This window comes from Chiloscyllium plagiosum, unplaced genomic scaffold, assembly GCF_037043375.1.
Source record: "Chiloscyllium plagiosum isolate Xiang-an unplaced genomic scaffold, Cpla_swu_hap1 HiC_scaffold_25, whole genome shotgun sequence".
In the NCBI taxonomy this organism is placed as follows: domain Eukaryota; kingdom Metazoa; phylum Chordata; class Chondrichthyes; order Orectolobiformes; family Hemiscylliidae; genus Chiloscyllium; species Chiloscyllium plagiosum.
In genome coordinates this window covers 50,206,290-50,225,155 of record NW_028270163.1, presented here as the reverse complement: position 1 = coordinate 50,225,155, position 18,866 = coordinate 50,206,290, and the positions used below count along the sequence as shown (strand labels likewise).

The 18,866-nt window shown below is 38.1% G+C and overlaps 1 protein-coding gene across 2 annotated transcripts in view; it reads right to left on the bottom strand.

The window, feature by feature from the left end:
- pcyt2 (phosphate cytidylyltransferase 2, ethanolamine) overlaps nt 1-18,866 on the bottom strand; it is a 65,836-nt gene that overhangs the window by 17,768 nt on the left and 29,202 nt on the right. For both annotated transcript variants that reach the window (XM_043714991.2, XM_088000713.1), the window contains exons 2-7: nt 17,763-17,851; nt 15,941-16,102; nt 15,675-15,741; nt 14,672-14,756; nt 12,630-12,674; nt 956-1,094 (exon numbers count right to left, since the gene is read on the bottom strand). In XM_043714991.2, coding sequence (XP_043570926.1) covers nt 956-1,094; nt 12,630-12,674; nt 14,672-14,756; nt 15,675-15,741; nt 15,941-16,102; nt 17,763-17,851 — 587 coding nt within the window. The remainder of the gene's footprint in view (nt 1-955; nt 1,095-12,629; nt 12,675-14,671; nt 14,757-15,674; nt 15,742-15,940; nt 16,103-17,762; nt 17,852-18,866) is intronic.

Here is an 18,866-nt window from a genome sequence, read left to right as displayed (position 1 = left end):
ATTCATTAATATGTAAATCCCAGAACATCTTTAAGTTTTATCAGCTGCTAGAGAAAGTGGTGGAGGCTGGTACAATTATAGCATTTAGAAGGCATCTGGATGGGTACATGAATGAAAATGGTTTAGAGGAATATTGGCAAAGTGCTGGCAAATGGGACTAGATTAATTTAAGATATCTGGTTAGCATGAACAAGTTGGACCAAAGGGTCTGTTTCAGTGCTGCACATCTGACTTAAAGTCACATTCCCAAGATAACTTAAGGTTTTTTTAAAAAAAAAAGTGACATCTCAGCTCAGACAATGCTTTGAAAGGTGTAAGGTTAGAATCTGCATGTATTCCAATTTTGAGTCAGACTGGTTCTATTTCTAAAGTAGGAATTTATAAAATGTCACATGGATTGTCATTCCTTTAAAAAGCACACAATGCATCTGCAAATGCAAATTTTATAATCCATGTGATATTTTATAAATTCCTACTTTGGAAATAGAACCAGTCTGCTTCAAGACTAGAATATCTTCAAACTGATAAAGATCATACTGTAGGGAATCTAATTTAACCTAACCTCTCACGTTTAATGCATGGTCTGAGCAGAGATATCACTTTTATGTAAAACCTTAAGTTATCTTGGGAATGTGACTTGAAAGAAGTCTGGGATTTACATATTAATGAATGGAAACCTCCAGCCCATTCTAAAAGATGAAAGACTTAACAGCAATCTAGGTTTGTTCAATATATTGCATCAGTGTATGACACTATGATCTTTTGCAATAAATTGTGTCCTACGATCCTACTCAACTAGCTACCTGACGAAGGAACAGTGCTCTGAAAGCTTGTACTTCCAAATAAACCTGTTGGACTATAACCTGATGTTACAAGATTTTTAAAATTAATACACTTTATATACTACAGAACAGAGAAGCTTTAACATCAACAAAAATTAACTTAATAAGGATACGGAACAAGTCAAATGCTCCTGCCACGTAAATTATAGAGTCATTTGGTTCAGGCTCTTTTCCAGAAGCAAATTGAATAATTTTTTGGGAAGTCTGCAAAAATTGAGATACTCCAGTCCAGGGGCTGTGACCTTTCGGCCCCTTTCAAACAAAGAGGAAAAAAAACATTTTAAGATGCGTGCAATGACTTTATATTGTATTTATATAGCTTTTTGTTAAATCAGAAAACAAAATGATACATCATATACTTTAGCTCTAGACCTTGCAAGCAAAGTTAACCTTTATTAGGCTATATTGGGATAATTACTTAGTGTAAATCTCAATGAACCAAAGGGGCTATGGATCCTTGCATTCAACAAAGATACAACCTTTCTCATTTGATTTTATTAGGGAGTCATTTTAAATAGTTAAATTTTGGAATGAAGTGTCATTTAGCACAAAACATTTGATCAACATTACATTAAAAACAAATGAGTTAACAAAATATTGACAAATGTACTAAAAAGATCAAACAATTCTTCATTCTTGGTGTATATTCAGTACCACATCTAATTTGTTCACACCTTGCCAAGATTTATGAACAATCATTCAAAAATAAACAGGTTTTACGGATCACATTTATAGCACAAACTCCCACTCTTTATTTAAGCTAAAAGTCTTCTGTTAAATGCCTCTGACATTTTGGGATAGAATACTTCCAAGCCTCTGCGCGATTTATTCTCTGAAAGGCTAAAAAGCTTACGTGACTGCAAGACAACTTCCAGAGTAGTTTTTTCTTTCCAACTAAGCTTTAATTTAGCACTTACCTTAGGGAATGTTTACAATCAGTTCTATTTCAAACAAAGGAAATTATTGATCAAAATCTACATCTTAAAGTTCCTCTAATTTGTTTAGGGTTTTCTTAGCATCCTATCTATGCAACATGATGGTTGTGCAGCAAATTAAAGTAGTTTGCAATTCATTTGTCATCCTTCTTGCTGGTGAGAGCAATTTGTGACAGGCAGGTTTTGCTTTAAATTGCCAGATGAAAGGCGGCTATCAGACATTGGTACAAGTTGGTTCTGTTATTGTCACCCATTACCAAGCAGATGATCATGGTGGTGTATCTTCAGTCTTCCACCAGTATGGCCAAATGCTAGAAACAATGTTTAAGGACTTCGTACCTTGCTTACAAGTACCCTTTATGCATATTTTTGGGCATCGGAATCCAGTTGCTTCACCATAGTCACAAGTTGTCACGTTTCATAATGTTCATCATATTAAAAACATAGGCCTCAACCCAACATATGCATCCCAGGATTTAGTTTAAAATGTTGCTCATTGCACTTTTTAGGAATCAGGAAGCCTGATATCTGCTTTGTTTACTAAAGTAAAAAGTTCTGTGCTAACAGACAGATGGGTTTTTGGTGAAAGCCAAAGTAGCAGAATGTTAACTCCTTCCATCAATGAGTTATTGAGTGAAACCAGCACAGCCTGGCTAAATGACCACAGTTCACTGATACTTGTAGTCAGGGAAAACAAGTTACAGGCATGGGGAAAAAAGTGTTTGCAACTGGTTTGTGTGCGACATTAATATGGAGGTGGTGTCTTTATCAAAAATACATTATATTTTTATCCTGGTTTGCTGTCTAGATTGATTGTAGAGATCACCATGCTACCAAATAGATAAATGCCTTCCAAATCTGCAGGGAAGGAAAATTTCAAGAACATAAATACGATGATATCAGTGGGGCTAAGACACAGCACTGTTTCACTCCATTCTGATCACCAAAACAGTCAGAACTGATGTCCTCGATACATACAGTGCAGTGCATGTTTTTGTGGGAAGACTCCTAGACCACTGATTGAAGAATAATTTACTGAAGTGTACGAAAAGATGATACATGGAGGTATATCCTATTTCTTATATTCCTCTTGTAGCTGAAGGTGATCATGTTTGCTATAGATCAAGCAGCATAGAAATGACAGTATAGTCAGAAGCACAATCTGGAAGTTGGAGTCATAGACTTGTACAGCATAGAAACACACCTTTTGGTCCAACATGTCAGTGCCAAATATCCTAAGGTGATCTAGTCCCATTTAACAGTGTTTGGCCTACATGGCTTTAAACCTTTCCTGTTCGTGCACTGGTTCAGATGCCTTATAAGTGTTGTAACTTTACCCATCTACACCATCTCCCCTGGCAGCTTGTTCCATTCATGCACCACCCTTAAACATAACCCAAAAGAAACCCATACCAGTGATGCCAATGATTGAGATGGCCCTATGGTTATCACGACCTTTGTATTTATAAACTAATAATATTTGTAAAGTGATGCTTTTTGCAACACATGTTCTGTAAAATGGATCCCATCTCCTAAGAGGAGTGATTATCAAAATGTGGTAGATGGCTTTCTGTGGCTTAAGGAGTGAGTTCAGCCTGAATTCAATTTTATTTTTTGAAACTGTACAAACAGATGGAGATGGGGAACGAGTTATACTAAGCACATACAGAAACTTCCTTATCAGATGACTTTTCAGGTTAGAAGAGACATTACACCACACTTCTGGAAACGAAGCAAAAGTAGGTCCCTTGAGCTATTCTTTTGGTGGACTCAGCTCCACTTACCCTTCTACTCATAACTCTCAATTCCTTTACTGTTTAAAAATCTATCTTTGCCTTAAAACTTACCAGGGTAGCCTCAACTGCTTCACTAGGCAGGGAATTCCTAAGGGTTCATAGCCCTTTGTGTGATTAAGTTCCTCCTCAACTCAGTCCAAAATCTGCTCCTGCTCTCACTATTTTCCTCAATATTTTTTAGTTTCTAGAGATCCATTTCTTCCTCAAATGCATTCTGACTTGCCCTCCACAGCTTTCTGTGGTAGAGTATTCTACAGGTTTACCACCAACTGAGTGATACATTGCTGCTCCCCTTAGGCTAAGTAGTAGGTCATTTGGAACGGAGATGGTGACCTCTTATTCTGGACCCCAGGGCAGAGGGGGAATAAAAAGAAATCGTCCTTACATTAGTCTGTCCAGCCCAATTAGAATTTTGCGTTTCAAGAAGATCCTCATTTTTTTCTGAACCCAAGAAAATACAGGTTCCCCCTTGAATTATTGATTCAATTTAAAGCCAAGTGGATGACTAAAGAAATTGAGGGTTTGGTTAAGAAAAAGAAGGAAGCATATGTCAGGTATAGACAGGATAGATCGAGTGAATTCTTAGAAGAGTATAAAGGCATAGGAGTATACGAGAGAGAAATCAGGAGGGCAAAAAGGGGACATGAGATAGCTTAGGCAAATAGAATTAAGGAGAATCCAAAGGGATTTTACAAATATATTAAGGACAAAAAAGGGTAACTAGGGAGAGAATAGGGCCCCTCAAAGATCAACAAGGCGGCCTTTGTGCGGAGTCACAGAAAACAGGGGAAGTACTAAGTGAATATTTTGCATCAGTGTTTACTGTGGAAAAGGATATGGAAGATATAGACTGTAGGGAAATAGATGGTGACATCTTGCAAAATGTCCAGATTACAGAGGAGAAAGTGCTGAATGTCTTGAAACGGTTAAAGGTGGATAATTCCCCAGGACCTGATCAGGTGTACCCGAGAACTCTGTGGGAAGCTAGAGAAGTGATTGCTGGGCCTTTTGCTGAAATATTTGTATCATCGATAGTCACAGGTGAGGTGCCGGAAGACTGGAGGGTGGCAAACGTGGTGCCACTGTTTAAGAAGGGCGGTAAAGACAAGCCAGGGAACTATAGACTGGTGAACCTGACCTCAGTGGTGGGCAAGTTGTTGGAGGGAATCCTGAGGGACAGGATGTACATGTATTTGGAAAGGCAAGGATTGATTCGGGAGAGTCAACATGGCTTTGTGCGTGGGAAATCATGTCTCACAAACTTGATTGAGTTTTTTGAAGTAACAAAGAAGATTGATGAGGGCAGAGCAGTAGATGTGATCTATAAGGACTTCAGTAAGGCATTCGACAAGGTTCCCCATGGGAGACTGATTAGCAAGGTTAGATCTCAGAATACAGGGAGAACTAGCCATTAGGATACAGAACTGGCTCAAAGGTAGAGGGTGGTGGTGGTGGAGGGTTGTTTTTCAGACTGGATGCCTGTAACCAGTGCAGTGCCACAAGGATCAGTGCTGGGTCCTCTACTTGTTGTCATTTATAGAAATGATTTGGATGTGAGCACAAGAGGTACAGTTAGTAAGTTTGCAGATGTCACCAAAATTGGAGGTGTAGTGGACAGCGAAGGAGGTTACCTCAGATTACAACAGGATCTTGATCAGATGGGCCAATGGGCTGAGGAGGCAGATGGAGTTTAATTCAGATAAATGCGAAGTGCTGCATTTTGGGAAAGCAAATCTTAGCAGGATTTATACACTTAATGGTAAGGTCCAAGGGAGTGTGGCTGAACAAAGAGATCTTGGAGTGCAGATTCATAGCTCCTTGAAAGTGGAGTCGCAGGTAGATAGGATAGTGAAGGCAGCGTTTGGTATGCTTTCCATTATTGGTCAGAGTATTGAGTACTGGAGTTGGGAGGTCATGTTGCAGCTGTACAGAACATTGGTTAGGCCACTGTTGGAACATTGCATGCAATTCTGGTCTCCTTCCTATCGGAAAGGTGTTGTGAAACTTGAAACGGTTCAGAAAAGATTAACAAGGATGTTGCTAGGGTTGGAGGATCTGAGCTACAGGGAGAGGCTGAACAGGCTGGGGCTGTTTTTCCTGGAGTGTCGGAGGCTGAGAGGTGACCTTATAGAGGTTTACAAAATTATGAAGGGCATGGATAGGATAAATAGACAAAGTCTTTTCCCTGGGGTCAGGGAGTCCAGAACTGGAGGGCCTAGGTTTAGGGAGAGAGGCGAAAGATAAGAGAGACCTAAGGGGCAACGTTTTCACGCAGAGGGTGGTACGTGTATGGAATGAGCTGCCAGAGGATGTGGAGGAGGCTGGTACAATTGCAACATTTAAGAGGCATTTGGATGGGGTTGGAGGGATATGGGCCAGGTGCTGGCAGGTGGGACTAGATTGGGTTGGGATATCTGGTCTGCATGGACGGGTTGGACTGAAGGATCTGTTTCCATGCTGTACATCTCGATGACTCTAAGTGCCTGTGCAGCAGAACATTATGAAAGAACTCTGAGCTGTCAGACAGCTGATCCAGGAGATGTGGGAAGAGACTCGTAATCAACTGGAGCCCATCTCAGCCATGCTGCAAAAGCATGTAAAGGAGTTGGAAGGGCTCCGGAAGCAAGTTGAAGAGGTTGAGCAGCGGCTCGCTGGAGACTGAGGTAGAGTCCTCGGCAGGGCGGATCCAGGCCCTTGAGAAACTGGTTCGGACCTGACTGAGCAAGTCGATGACCTGGAAAGTAGAGGTAGGTGAATATCCAGGTCATTGGGAGTAGAAAGTAGGCAGCCAGCAAGTTCTTTTGAAGCCTGGTTGCCACAATTTCTTGGCTGGAATCTGGCAGACCGGATGAAGGTTGACAGAGCTCATCGGGTTGTGGCGCGCAGATCCAGTCAGGATCAATGCCCCTACCCAGTTCTGATATGATTTCAATGTTTATAGGGACAAGCAGAGAGTCATGGAAACTTGTAGAAGGTTGGGCAGAGATCTGCAGGCCCTGACCTAACAGGGGACTAGGATAATGTTTTGCCAAGCCTTTTCTGCAGCAGTGATTCATATGAGGAAATCGCTTGATGAGTTAAGAGAAGGTTAAAGGACTTCGGTATTCAATATTCGATGAAATGCCCAGCAGTGCTTCACATTACTTACGAGGAGATTGCAGTCATTGGATTCCTTGAAGCAAGCCAAAAACTCTTGGACACTTTTCACTCTTTTCCAAAGAAGCTGTTGTTGATGAGTTTTTCTTCTCTCCAATGCGCAGTGGTATTGACATATTGTGGGGAATGGGCAGAGTGCTCACTGTTTTTGTTATACCTTTGTGTTTACAATGTCCTTTGTTTGGCTTCTTCTATTGCTTAGATTTGGGGTGCAGCCAAGCTGGAAGATGTGCGAGAGAAATGTAAGCGCCCTCGGTGGACAGGGGGTAGAGCCCCCATTAAAGTGCCTTTTGTGTTTTATAGATTTTTTTTTGTAAATAGACTCAGTTTCCTTTTGAGCATGCTCAGCATGTTACAAAATGAATTCTTCCTCTCAGCAGGTCAAAGGTGATTGTAAAGGATCATGGTTAGCAGCATTCTTAAATGGTGCACCTGGAATATCAGAGGCATTCATTCACCAGTTAAGAAAAAAGGTGTTAGCGAGCCTTAGAAAGGAGTGGGTGGATTTGCCCTGTTGCAGGAGAATGACAAGGTAATGTTAATGACAAGGAACATGAAATTGCAGCAGGGTGGGTTTGATCAGGTGTTTTTCTTATCTTAGTAGTAGAAGCAGGGGAGTGGCAATACTCATCCTGAAGGGTCTCCCATTTAATTTAATAGATTATGTTAATAAGTATGATCAGTTTGTTATTCTTAAGGTGAGGAATATGGTATTTTGAATGTCTACTGTCCTCTGGCCCACCCTCAAATTTCTGACTGATTCAATCAGCTGATGGCCTTGGCACTGCGACATAATATTATGGGGGGGACTTTAATTGCCTTATGGATCCTGTGCTAGATAGAATGCCCAAAGGTCCCCCCAAAGCTTTCTTCATAATCTAAGCAATTGGGTGAACGGTGTGTGGAACTGGGATTGGGAGACGTTTAAACCCCATGGACAGAGATTTTACATTCTTTTCCAATACTCAAATGCCACACAAGAATTGATTATTTCCTAAGTCCCATGGCTTTTTTAGATTTGGTGGTATCCTGTTCAATTGGGAATATTGCCATCTTAAAAGATATGCAGCAGCGCAGTTAATGGTTAAGATTAAAGGGCTCACGGTACTGGTAAATGGATCCTTTCATCCAGCAAGTTTGCAGAATACTTCTCTGGGGAAGCTTTTTTGGTCACCAACTCAGGTGCAGCTAGTAATCAGTCCATTCTTGAGAAGACTGCTAAGGCCTATGCTAGAGGGATAATTATCTCACACTCTGGCAGCCAGAAGCGATAGAAGGGAGAGCAGCTGAGATGCCTTATTACAATAGACCATTGGTGACTAAGCTGCAGCAGATCACAGCTCTCCAATCCACCTTAAACTCCAAGTTAATGCATACAGCAAGGAAGGAACTGTCTGTTGCAAAGCAGAGGCTGTTTGAGCATGGTGATAGTCCAGGTAAATACTTGGCATATTTGAATGCCTCGCAGTCTATTGCTTCTATTATGGAAAGGAATGAGACTCTTACCTACAATACTAAAAAAAGATCAATGCAGCATTTCAGGAGGTTTTCCTCTGAACTCTACCACTCTGAATGCTGTGAGGACAGATGGGATAAGATGGAGTCTCTTTTTAGGAATTTGGATCTTTCTGGTGTATCTGCTGAACAGGCATCTCTCCTTAGTGCTGTGTTAACAGCCCAAGAGAAACAGAAGGCGGTGAGGCAATTTCAAAGTGGTAAGGCACCCAGCCCTGATGGCTTGTCCAGTGAGAGTTTTATAAAGAACTTGTAAACATACTGTCAGGACCAATGCTAGACATGTATAACTATTCATAGTCAGATTGCCTCCCACCATCTTAGAGACACGCTAATATCTCCCTTATCCTCAAGGAGGGGATGACCTGGAAGACTGTGCTTCTTCCAGACCCTTCTCTCTCTTAAACTGATAATCAAATTTTATTGAAAACTCTGGCATGGAGGTTGAAAAGGCTGTTGCCCTCTATTGTTAAGGAGGATCAGACTAGCTTTATAAAAGGGTAGCATATTTTTTAATAATGTTAAGAGACTGCTTAACATGATTCAAGTGTGCCAGCAATGGTCAGTTGGTGGTTCCCTTGGACGCGGAAAAGGCATTTGCCTGGGTAGAATGGCTGTATCTTTTTCATACCCTGGAGCAGTTCGGCCTGGGTGAAGCGTTTACTAGATGGGAAAGGGTCTTTTGCAGTAATTCTCTTGCGACAATTCTCAGTAAAGTTATACGGTCTGATCATTTTAAACATTGGTAGAGGCAGTTGGCAAGGCTGCCCCCTCTCACCTTTGCTGTTCACATTGGTGATTGAGCCACTGGCAGAGGCCATTCGTGGGGACCCTAACATAGCTGGCCCAAAAGGTAGGGTCAAAGATGCATTAGATCACATTACACATGGATGATGTTCTCAATTTTCTTTCGAACCCAGCAGTTTAAGTGCCATATTTGTATGATGTATTCATTCATTTGGCTTTTTCTCAGGTTATGAGATCAATTTTTCAAAATTGGAAGCTATGCCTATGGGGGTCTTGGGGGATACCGAATGAAGAAGGTGGATCCCTCTTTAAATGGGCACAGGGAGGCTTTCTTTACTTGAGCCTCGGTTGCCCCTAGTTTTGATCAGCTATTCAAGGTTAATTTTGACCATTTGTTTAACAAGAATAAACAAGACCTTCAAAGACAGGGGGCCCTTCCAATATCATGGTTAAGTCAAGTTGCTCTTATTAAAATGAATGTTCTTCCTCACTTATTGTACCCTCTGTGGATGCTAGTGTTGCTTTTTCCTCGATAAACATTTCAGAAACTAAATAGTTGGTTTAGTTCTTTTATTTGGCGCCATAAGCAGTCCCTTATCAAACCTGCAAAATTGCAAATGCCCCAGGGGTTGGGATGAGTGGATCTCCTAGGCGGCAGAAGTTATCAATTGAGCTCCCTTCTATCTTTTGAGTGTGATTGGGCCTGTGAGGACTCTGCGTCGATATGGTTAGTGCCTTCTTATTAACCTGTTGTTTCAGGACAAAATGTGGATAGTTGTGAATCATTATAACTGGCAGTGTGGTTTGAATTTCACTCTTTATCCTTCATTCCCATGAGGACTACACACAGGATTTGAATCCTAACTGTAGGCATTCTTAGTTGTGTTAGTGTGATGTGTTCAGCCTTTCAAGCTTGTACTATACTTGCTTTAGTGATGCTCAAATTCCAGTAATCGTTAGAGTTTATGCTTTGCCTGTACAGATGATTTAGGATAAGTAGTACAAACTGAGCTATCATCTCGTTCTTTTGAATTCACTGATATTACCCAATTATAGTTTGGTTTTCAGGACACAATTTTTAAAAAATATCTAAAAACAATTCTCTCATGAAGGCTCCAAGTCCATAGCCATATTTGCCTTGAACCATTTCTGAAAGCACGGCCAAATGTTTCTTTAAAAATTCAGAGATTTTGACTGTCTCAGATTTAATTGTTTAATTTCTTTCCTTGCTAGGTCACACATTCCTACTGTGTCATACAGACTGTGTATTAAGCAGTTTATCCTTTTTTTTGTTAGAAGAGCGTACTTGTTCAAAGAATAAACCAGTGTTTTGTTAATCAACTAATACAGGTTTGAGATTAGTTTTTTTTGGAAGTGAGAAACTTGGTGTGGAATGAATGCTGATTTGAAAAATGCTGGATAATGATTCACTTCTAGACATGTTGTCAGATGTATTCTGAGCTTTAGTCTTCCAGAAACGGAAGAAAAATTTGTCAAGTACTGTAATACCACAAGGGCATTGCAGAGCAAGACAGTTAGAACAAGTAACACAAACTGCCATCTAGTGGAAATATTTAGTCAAACATCTTACTTTAGCTGAACATTTTCTGCAGTTGGAACATACACACATATTGCTTCTAAGATCACACATGCTAAAAAGATAGCTTTGTGGCTATCATAAAGAGAATAGAAAGAGAAATCAATATGGTTACCTAACTGAACCAAAGAAACTCAAACTCAATTCATCTAATTTCCTAACTTTTAGAATAACCAAAATTAACTTCTACTAATGAGAAAGATGACTTCTTGAACACCGAATATAGATCTATATGTAAACTTATTTCAGAAGTATGATTACTTTATTAGACATCATCATTCTGTGACACAGCCACACCTGCCCTTTCTTGTAGCAAACGCTCTCCAGAGTGCCTCCAATGTCAGAACATCTTTCTGTAGGCAAAAGGGCCCTAAACTATTCACCGTGTTCCAGCTTTGGTCTGACTCGTGCCTTTATCAAAAGGTTCCCTACTTTCATACGCCATTTCGTTTGAAATAAAAAAATAACATTCCACTTGCCTTCCCTGTTACTTATTGAGCTTGGATTTTAGCTTGGTGATTCATACACAAGAACTCAAAAATCCTTCGGTTCTGTAGCTTTGTGCACTTTTTCTTCATTCAAATAATATTCAGCTCCTCTATTCTTCTTACTGAAGTGCATAACCTTATTTTCCCACATTTGCTAAGTATTTTGCTCATTTGCTTAATATGTCTGTACCCCTCTGTAGACTATCATCCTTAGCACCTTCTTTCTCACTTATGTGTCATTTGCAAACGTGGCTACAGTACACATTCACTTTCCTCACCCAATTCATATTTACTGTTAATAATTGTGGCCCCAAGTAGAATTAGTTATTCCAAAAATCTCCCTCCTTATCCTAACTCTGTCTATTAATTAGCCAGTCCTCTACCCATGCTAATATACTACCTTTAACACTATGGATTCTTAGGTCATCAAGTCGCCTAATATGTGGTACCTCAAATCACATTCTGAAAATTCAAAACATATTACATCAACACAAGAAACCCATGAATAATTTATGAAAAAGTAAAACTTTAAGCATATTATCATACTTCCTAAGGGGGTTTAAGTCAATACCAGTTATTGGAGAGTAACCTCATGGGGTAAAGAAAACTATAGGGCCAATTTATAACCAGTTAATTATAAAATGTTAAAACTTTTGTTCAGAGCAGCAAGGTACAGAAAAACATTGCTTGTTCCAAAATTCCAGAGACTGCTGAATAAACATGAACTTTCTACAGCATAAAGTATCTTGAACTTTTAGTTTACCATTCCATTTTTCTATTTGCAAGATGATTTTTGCTGATATGCTATTCCCTCTAGCAGCAATATACACAACTATGAAAGTTCTTGCAATCCAGCATCTTGAAGTCGGGGCAATGCAAATTTTCATTGCCATCCAGTTAGTTTCTAAAATTACATTTGATAGATAAATCCTTAGGAGAAAGTGAGGATTGCAGATGCTGGAGATCAGAGCTGAAAAAATGTGTTGCTGGAAAAGCACAGGTCAGGCAGCATCCAAGGAGCAGAAGAATCGACATTTCGGGAGAAGCCCTTCTTCAGGAATGAGGAGGGTGTGCCAAGCAGGCTAAGATAAAAGGTAGGGAGGAGGGACTTGGGGGAGGGGCGTTGGGAATGCATTCCCAATGCCCCTCCCCCAAGTCCCTCCTCCCTACCTTTTATCTTAGCCTGCTTGGCACACCCTCCTCATTCCTGAAGAAGGGCTTATGCCCGAAATGTCGATTCTCCTGCTCCTTGGATGCTGCCTAGATAAATCCTTACTCCATTTAGGCTTTACAGTCGCAACTGATGTGAACAGAACAGGATATCAGATTTGGACTGCTTCATTTGAGCTTGAACATTTTGCTTTCCATGGAAAAAAATTCTGATTTTCTTGCAAGCAGTTATATTGTGCAGAAATCATAACACTGGTTCAAGTATAGGAACACAATTATGCTAATTCAAAAGAAATTAAAGACAGGTCGAGAAAGGAGACCTAAAATTATGTAAAACAAAAGGAAAGCATGCAAACGAATACAGAACAAACAACAATCAATACCTTGCCAAAGTTGTCAGTGTGCTCCTGGTAGTCTGAATTTTTTTCCTGTAGAAATTGGGTATTATATATTTAAATAATTGTACAAAGTTAATTAGTAAACTTCATTCTATTAAAATTAACATTTTATTTGTATACCATTTCTCCTTAGATCTTGGTAAAGAACCTCAAGATAGGAGGCCAATTTCTGAAAGTTAGTTTTCCTTCAAGATATGAAACTAATTTCACAAAAATCACTGAATTAATCTGTATCACAGCAATTTAAGATAGAAGATGCCTCTTTGGTTCCAAGCAGGAAAGTCTAAACTCCCACATTAAGTAATAAATGAAATAAGTTGAAAAACAGACAAAAATGCTTCACTAGGCACAAAAATAAAAAGGAAGAGACTGTTTAAATAGCAAACCTCTTGCTCAATGAAGTTTATAATTTAAACACTGATATTTAGGATGTTTAAAAAATTTAACATTTAAAAAGTTATTGAGTGAGACACAAATTGTAAATCACCTCCCATTGCAATAAAAATGTCCAAATCAACAGTATGGGTCAAATTTATAACAATTAAATTTACCATACTGCACAGGTCAAGAATTCAGGGCATAATAAGATCAAGATCCTAAATCATGCTAATTCCAACAAAGCAGTGCTACTTTGTAACAAAAATGTTTCAGTTTTAATCAGCATGACAATTGCTCCTCATCCCCTCCCATCTTTCTTCATGATAATAGAGTCATACAACATCCACATACTCTAGAGGAAGCAATAGTCCAGTATCAGAAGAAACAGAACCACAGAAATAGAGAAAAATAAAGCTATTCCGCCTACCAAACCTACAACAGTTCTCTGCAAAATGAAACTTGAGGTGAATCCACTTTTCTACCTAGCAAATATTTTTCTTTTAGATGTTCATCCAATTCCTTTTTGATAGCCACAACATAAATGTCTCCATCACCCTTTCAGTTAGTGCATTCCAGATTATAACCTTATGCTGCAAAAACACAAGTTTTTTGTGATGCCACCTATTCTTTTGCACATTCTAGCCTTCTTATCCTTCCCAAAAAATTGCAGATTACAAAAGTGGATATTTAATTCATGAATCCAAGAAACGTTAAGATCTGCAAGATAGCCTTCCTCATCTATAATTATCAAATAATCTCCAAGTCACATCTTCCTCTGAAATATGAATAGTTTCTTGTTTTGATCTGATTCAGAAAGTGGACAAAATATGGCAAAATAAAGCTTTCAGCTTTATAGTTATTCTATTATACTATGTAATAAAGCATTGATGCTTAGTATCTTGCTTGAGGATTTTAGTCAATTAAGCTATATTTTGTAATATTAAAACATGCCACAATTATACTTTTGAGATTAGCACCTTTTAAAATGCTCAGCAATATGATTAAGTGGTATTGCTGAATTACAAATCAAATCAGAACTAGACAAGTCACTTTTACTAAAACTGTAGAATTTTAATTTGGTACATGTTATTTCAATCCTAGTTTTCCTCTCTACACTTGGGAAAGTGAGGACTGTAGATGCTGGAGATTAGAGTCGAAAAGTGTGGTGCTGGAATTGCACAGCCGGTCAGACAGCACCCGAAGAGCAGAAGAGTTGATGTTTAGAGCGTAAACTCTTCATCGGGAATGAAGAACTCGTGCTCGAAACGTTGAATCTCCTGCTCCTCAGATGCCTAACTAGCTATGCTTTTCCAGCACTACACTGTTCGACTCTCTACACTTGTACCAACTCAGTTTACGTTATAGTCTAACATCTAGTTATTTGTATCATAGCTTATAATTCTCCTTGACATTAACACAGCATAATCAATTTTCAAAGCAAATAACTCACATCTGTAATATCTGCTGACATTAAAATTAGATAGAATCTGTTCTTTAAAACTGGTTTTAGCATAGGGGATTAAAGCACTCAAGTACAAATTTACTTGGCTCTTACAAATTAAATACACAATGCCAACATTAGTAACATCTGGCACACATGGGCTCAAAAATCGCTTCCTTATAAAACTATATTTACACATTTTACTCACAATGTTACTGTGATGAGCTTTAGTCATGAGCAGCATTCGGCCAACCAGATCTGTAGTAGAAACGCCCTGTGTGCGTTTACACTCTCTGAAAATTGTTTTAAAAGAAAATCAGAAAGGCTCGAGTATTGGTCGTCACATTTCTCACTTAATTGATCTATAAAAGACTTTGCTCCTGCACTAGTTCCTTTACTGCTAGAAGAAACCTTCAGCCAGTCCTTTTCATACTTTGGCCTAATTAAGCCAGTATTTTCCTGGTTGGCCTTAGTTTTCCAGTTGTAAAATTGAACTTATTAAAAAGACAATTATTCATATCCTAACTCAGCCAAGTCACAATCACCACTATGCTCACTGACCAACATTGGCTCCCAGGCTGTTAACACTTCAAGTGTAAAATCCACATCCATATCTCTAAATTTCTCCATGACCTCAACCCACTCAATCTCTATGCTTCTCCTGTTCTTGTACATTACTGGTTAAACTGCTTCATTACTGATGGCCGAGTCTTCAAATGCCACGGCCTTTTGATTTGGAATTTGATCCTTAAACCCTTTCATCTACTCTCTTTCAGATATGTAGAAAGCCTCTCTTTAAATCAAGGTTTTAGCTCTATCTTAAGCTAACCTTGTGCGGCTCAGTATTCAACTTAGTTAGATACTGCTATTCTGAAGTGCCTGACATTTTACCATGTTAAATGCACGATATAAATTCAAGGCATTGCTGAGGTAGAGCAAGAGTAGAAATTTCATTATAGGTAGCACTACGTTCTTCACTAACATGAAAATAAAGAATACAAACTTTTTGTTTCTATTTATGCCCTCTGAACTGATTTTGGGGAGAAAGCAGGATTAGGCTATTGAATTGGACAATCAACCATGATCGCGATGAATGGTGGAACAGGCTCAAAGAGCCTCCTCCAACTCTATGTTTCTAAATGTTTTTATTATAATAATTCCTTTGACAAGTATAAAAATACCAGAACTTGGCTTTTAAGTAGCATGGTTACCTATATCTGCCCATTCTCTTCACTTCTTCATAAGTATCTTTTCCGTCAGCAGTCAAAGTGATATCATCTACAAAACACGGTTGAGCAAAAAAATTAAAATCAATACTAATCTATAAGGCAATAATGGAATAACACATCTACAGAAGTGTCTGAAATATATATTTCATTCTAAGTCTCAAAAAAGGTTCAAGCATAGATATTTAAAATCTTAATTTTATAGTCTTGAATGACAAAAGAAGCTGATTACATCATTGAACACAGCATACCTCCATGTACACAAAAATCAGCATTATATTTATCCAGCGTTTCAAGTGTTGTTACATACGGTGCTCCTTCAATTACTTCATCAACCCACTTAATTGCACGGACCATCTTGTAACGTTCATCCTGTGTAAATACAGGCGGACCTTTGTGCTTGGCAACTTCCTCTGAAATAAAAAAGGAAATGTTTAATTATTAGCTTCTTTTTAATTAAAAAGGGAAAAATGAATGGAATGATTACCAGGTGTATTCCAACCCTAGTCACATCAAGCACATTAAATATGCTTGATAGGTCATTATTTAAAGTAATATGTAACACTGTGCTAACATACTGTTCTTAAATTTAACAATTGGGTCATTGGCAGGATACATTTAGTACTTTTTACATTTGGTACAACATACAAAATATTGATTGATCATAAAGTGATCAATGCAGTCTACAGGTGAGAGATATCCTCAAATTTCACTGAATATCCAATTGCAAGACAGAGACAGACAGACAATTAAAAGGGAAGAGGAAAAAACCTAACTAAAACCTCCAGAAAACATCAACTCAATGGACACAGGAGTCAAACTTTCAAGAAGTGCTCAGGATTAATTTTAGTACAAGAACTGGGGAACAGTTTAATATACATGAGACTCTGAAGTTAATGTTTACCCCTAAACAGACCAATACAGAACTTGTTACCATAATAGGATTACAAAAAAAAGTACCTTGTAAGAATTTTAAATTAAAAATTTCCAATCTATTAATTATTCTTTCAGAATGAATTTCATACAATAGAAATTCAGCACTGCATCTGTGGAGCATGGATGATATGGATTGCAAGCATTGAACCTATAACTATCGACAAAGACACATTGCAAAGGTCAGTTACTTTTGCAAGAGCTTCCCTAATACTTCTGGTGGCCAAAACATAACAGTACCTCAGTCAAACAAACTGGGACGTTTCAGGTTTGATCCTTGATTTTAGCTGATCCCTACCAAGACAACATCAAGAAAAGCAGAATGATCAACTTCATCATTCTCTCACCTAATTTCCGCTTCTACTTTTAAGCTTGTCAGACCATTCAGAATCTCCTCTCTGCCTTTGCTAAATTTTAAACACAAAGTATTCATTTAGAGCCCTACCAGAGTCTTCTGGCTGCATATATAATGATCCTTAAGCACCCTACTCTTTCCTTAAATCATGCTTTTATCCTTACTGTACTTTGCACTAATGTTATTTTCATTATCCTGATCCTACTGACCACTCTTCTGGTTTACTTCTTTCATGGAGGCTTTCTTGCTTGCCTCCACACTATTATCTTTTGCTATAAATTTTGTGTCCTATAATCCTGGTCCACTACCTGTCAAAGGAGCAGTGCTCCAAAAGCTTGTACTTCCAAATAAACCTGTTGGACTATAACCTGGTGTTGTGAGATTTTTAACTTTTTCACCCCAGATCAACACTGGCACCTCCACATCACATTCGAATAAAGAAAGCTTGAAGACAGTTGATTCTCTTCTGGCAGATTACAGATATGTACTGCTTACGACATTTTATACTTTTAATCTTGAAACTAAACATGCAGCTTACATAACAAAACAACTGTTTTTGAGTCACATTATTGCAGGCACATTTAAATAAAGTATTTTAAAAACATTAAATCACAGCTTTGCACTTGTGGAAATAAAATTCAACTTTTCTACAAAACAAGGAAAACTACAGTGGAGATCATTGATTTAAACAACTGAAAGTATTCAACTAATACCATAACTAAGGAAGCAATGTGCTCTGGATGATTACAACTAAAGCAGTGTGAAATAGTGACTTTGCAACTTACCATCTGTATGCACTCCCACAATGAGGTAATCACCCATAGAACGTGCCTGCCTCAGCTGGTTGGAGTGACCATAATGCACCATATCATAGCTGAAAGACAGACAAACAAACATAGTACACGTTCCAACATTTGTGAATAATAATTCACAAAGCATTATATATACTGTCCAAAATCTTAGCTAAAATTAAAATCACTGGAAAATATAGTGGCTTGTTTTTCCTCTGCCTTTAAAAATAAAACCATTTTATTTGATCTTGATCATTCTAGTGTTATTTGCATCATGTACTCAAATATTTCTGGAATCTTTGGCACAAAGACAAAATACGCAATAACTGGTTCTTTGTCTCTTCAAGTATTCACAATGTTACAATTTACTAATTGCGATTAATTGTTCAAATTTACAAATATTTATATTTAATCTAGTTTGCAGGAAATATTAGATACTAAGCTTTCTAAGGATAAGGATTTATATCAGTAAAGCAAAGTGACATTTCCAACAATCCTCACCCCACTATTACAGAATGGCAAAAATTACTACTTGGGGAAGTTCAGTTCAATGTCCAAGCTCAGAAACTGCCTGTTATTTAATTTGTCCAAGATACTCATTCCAGAACTTACAACATTTGAATGATTGCAACTGGGATGCTTCTCATCGAAAGGACTTCAAATTAATTTAATTATTCCATAATTGAACTTCAAGCTATGCCACAACACAAGAACAAGGATACACAGAAGAAAACGGGTAAAAAAATGTTGAATTCATGTCATGCACACAGCCATGCGTTACTCAGGGCAAATGGAAGCAAATGTTAATTTTTTTGTAAATATATTTTTATTAGCAAATTTTTAACTTTACAAAATTATTGAAAAATACAAACAAATATCAGTATAATAAAAAGAAAAAACAAATTAAAATACAACTACAGTCTACTAACTACTAACCTACCCTATAATACAAAACAAACCCTAACTGTGCAAAGCAACACCAATAAATAAATAACTAAGATTAAAAAACAAAAAAAAACACAATGCAGAACATCTATGCTCCGCTGCTCATCTTTCACCTGTTCTAATAATGTGAATGGAAGTTTTTTCTGGATAAGT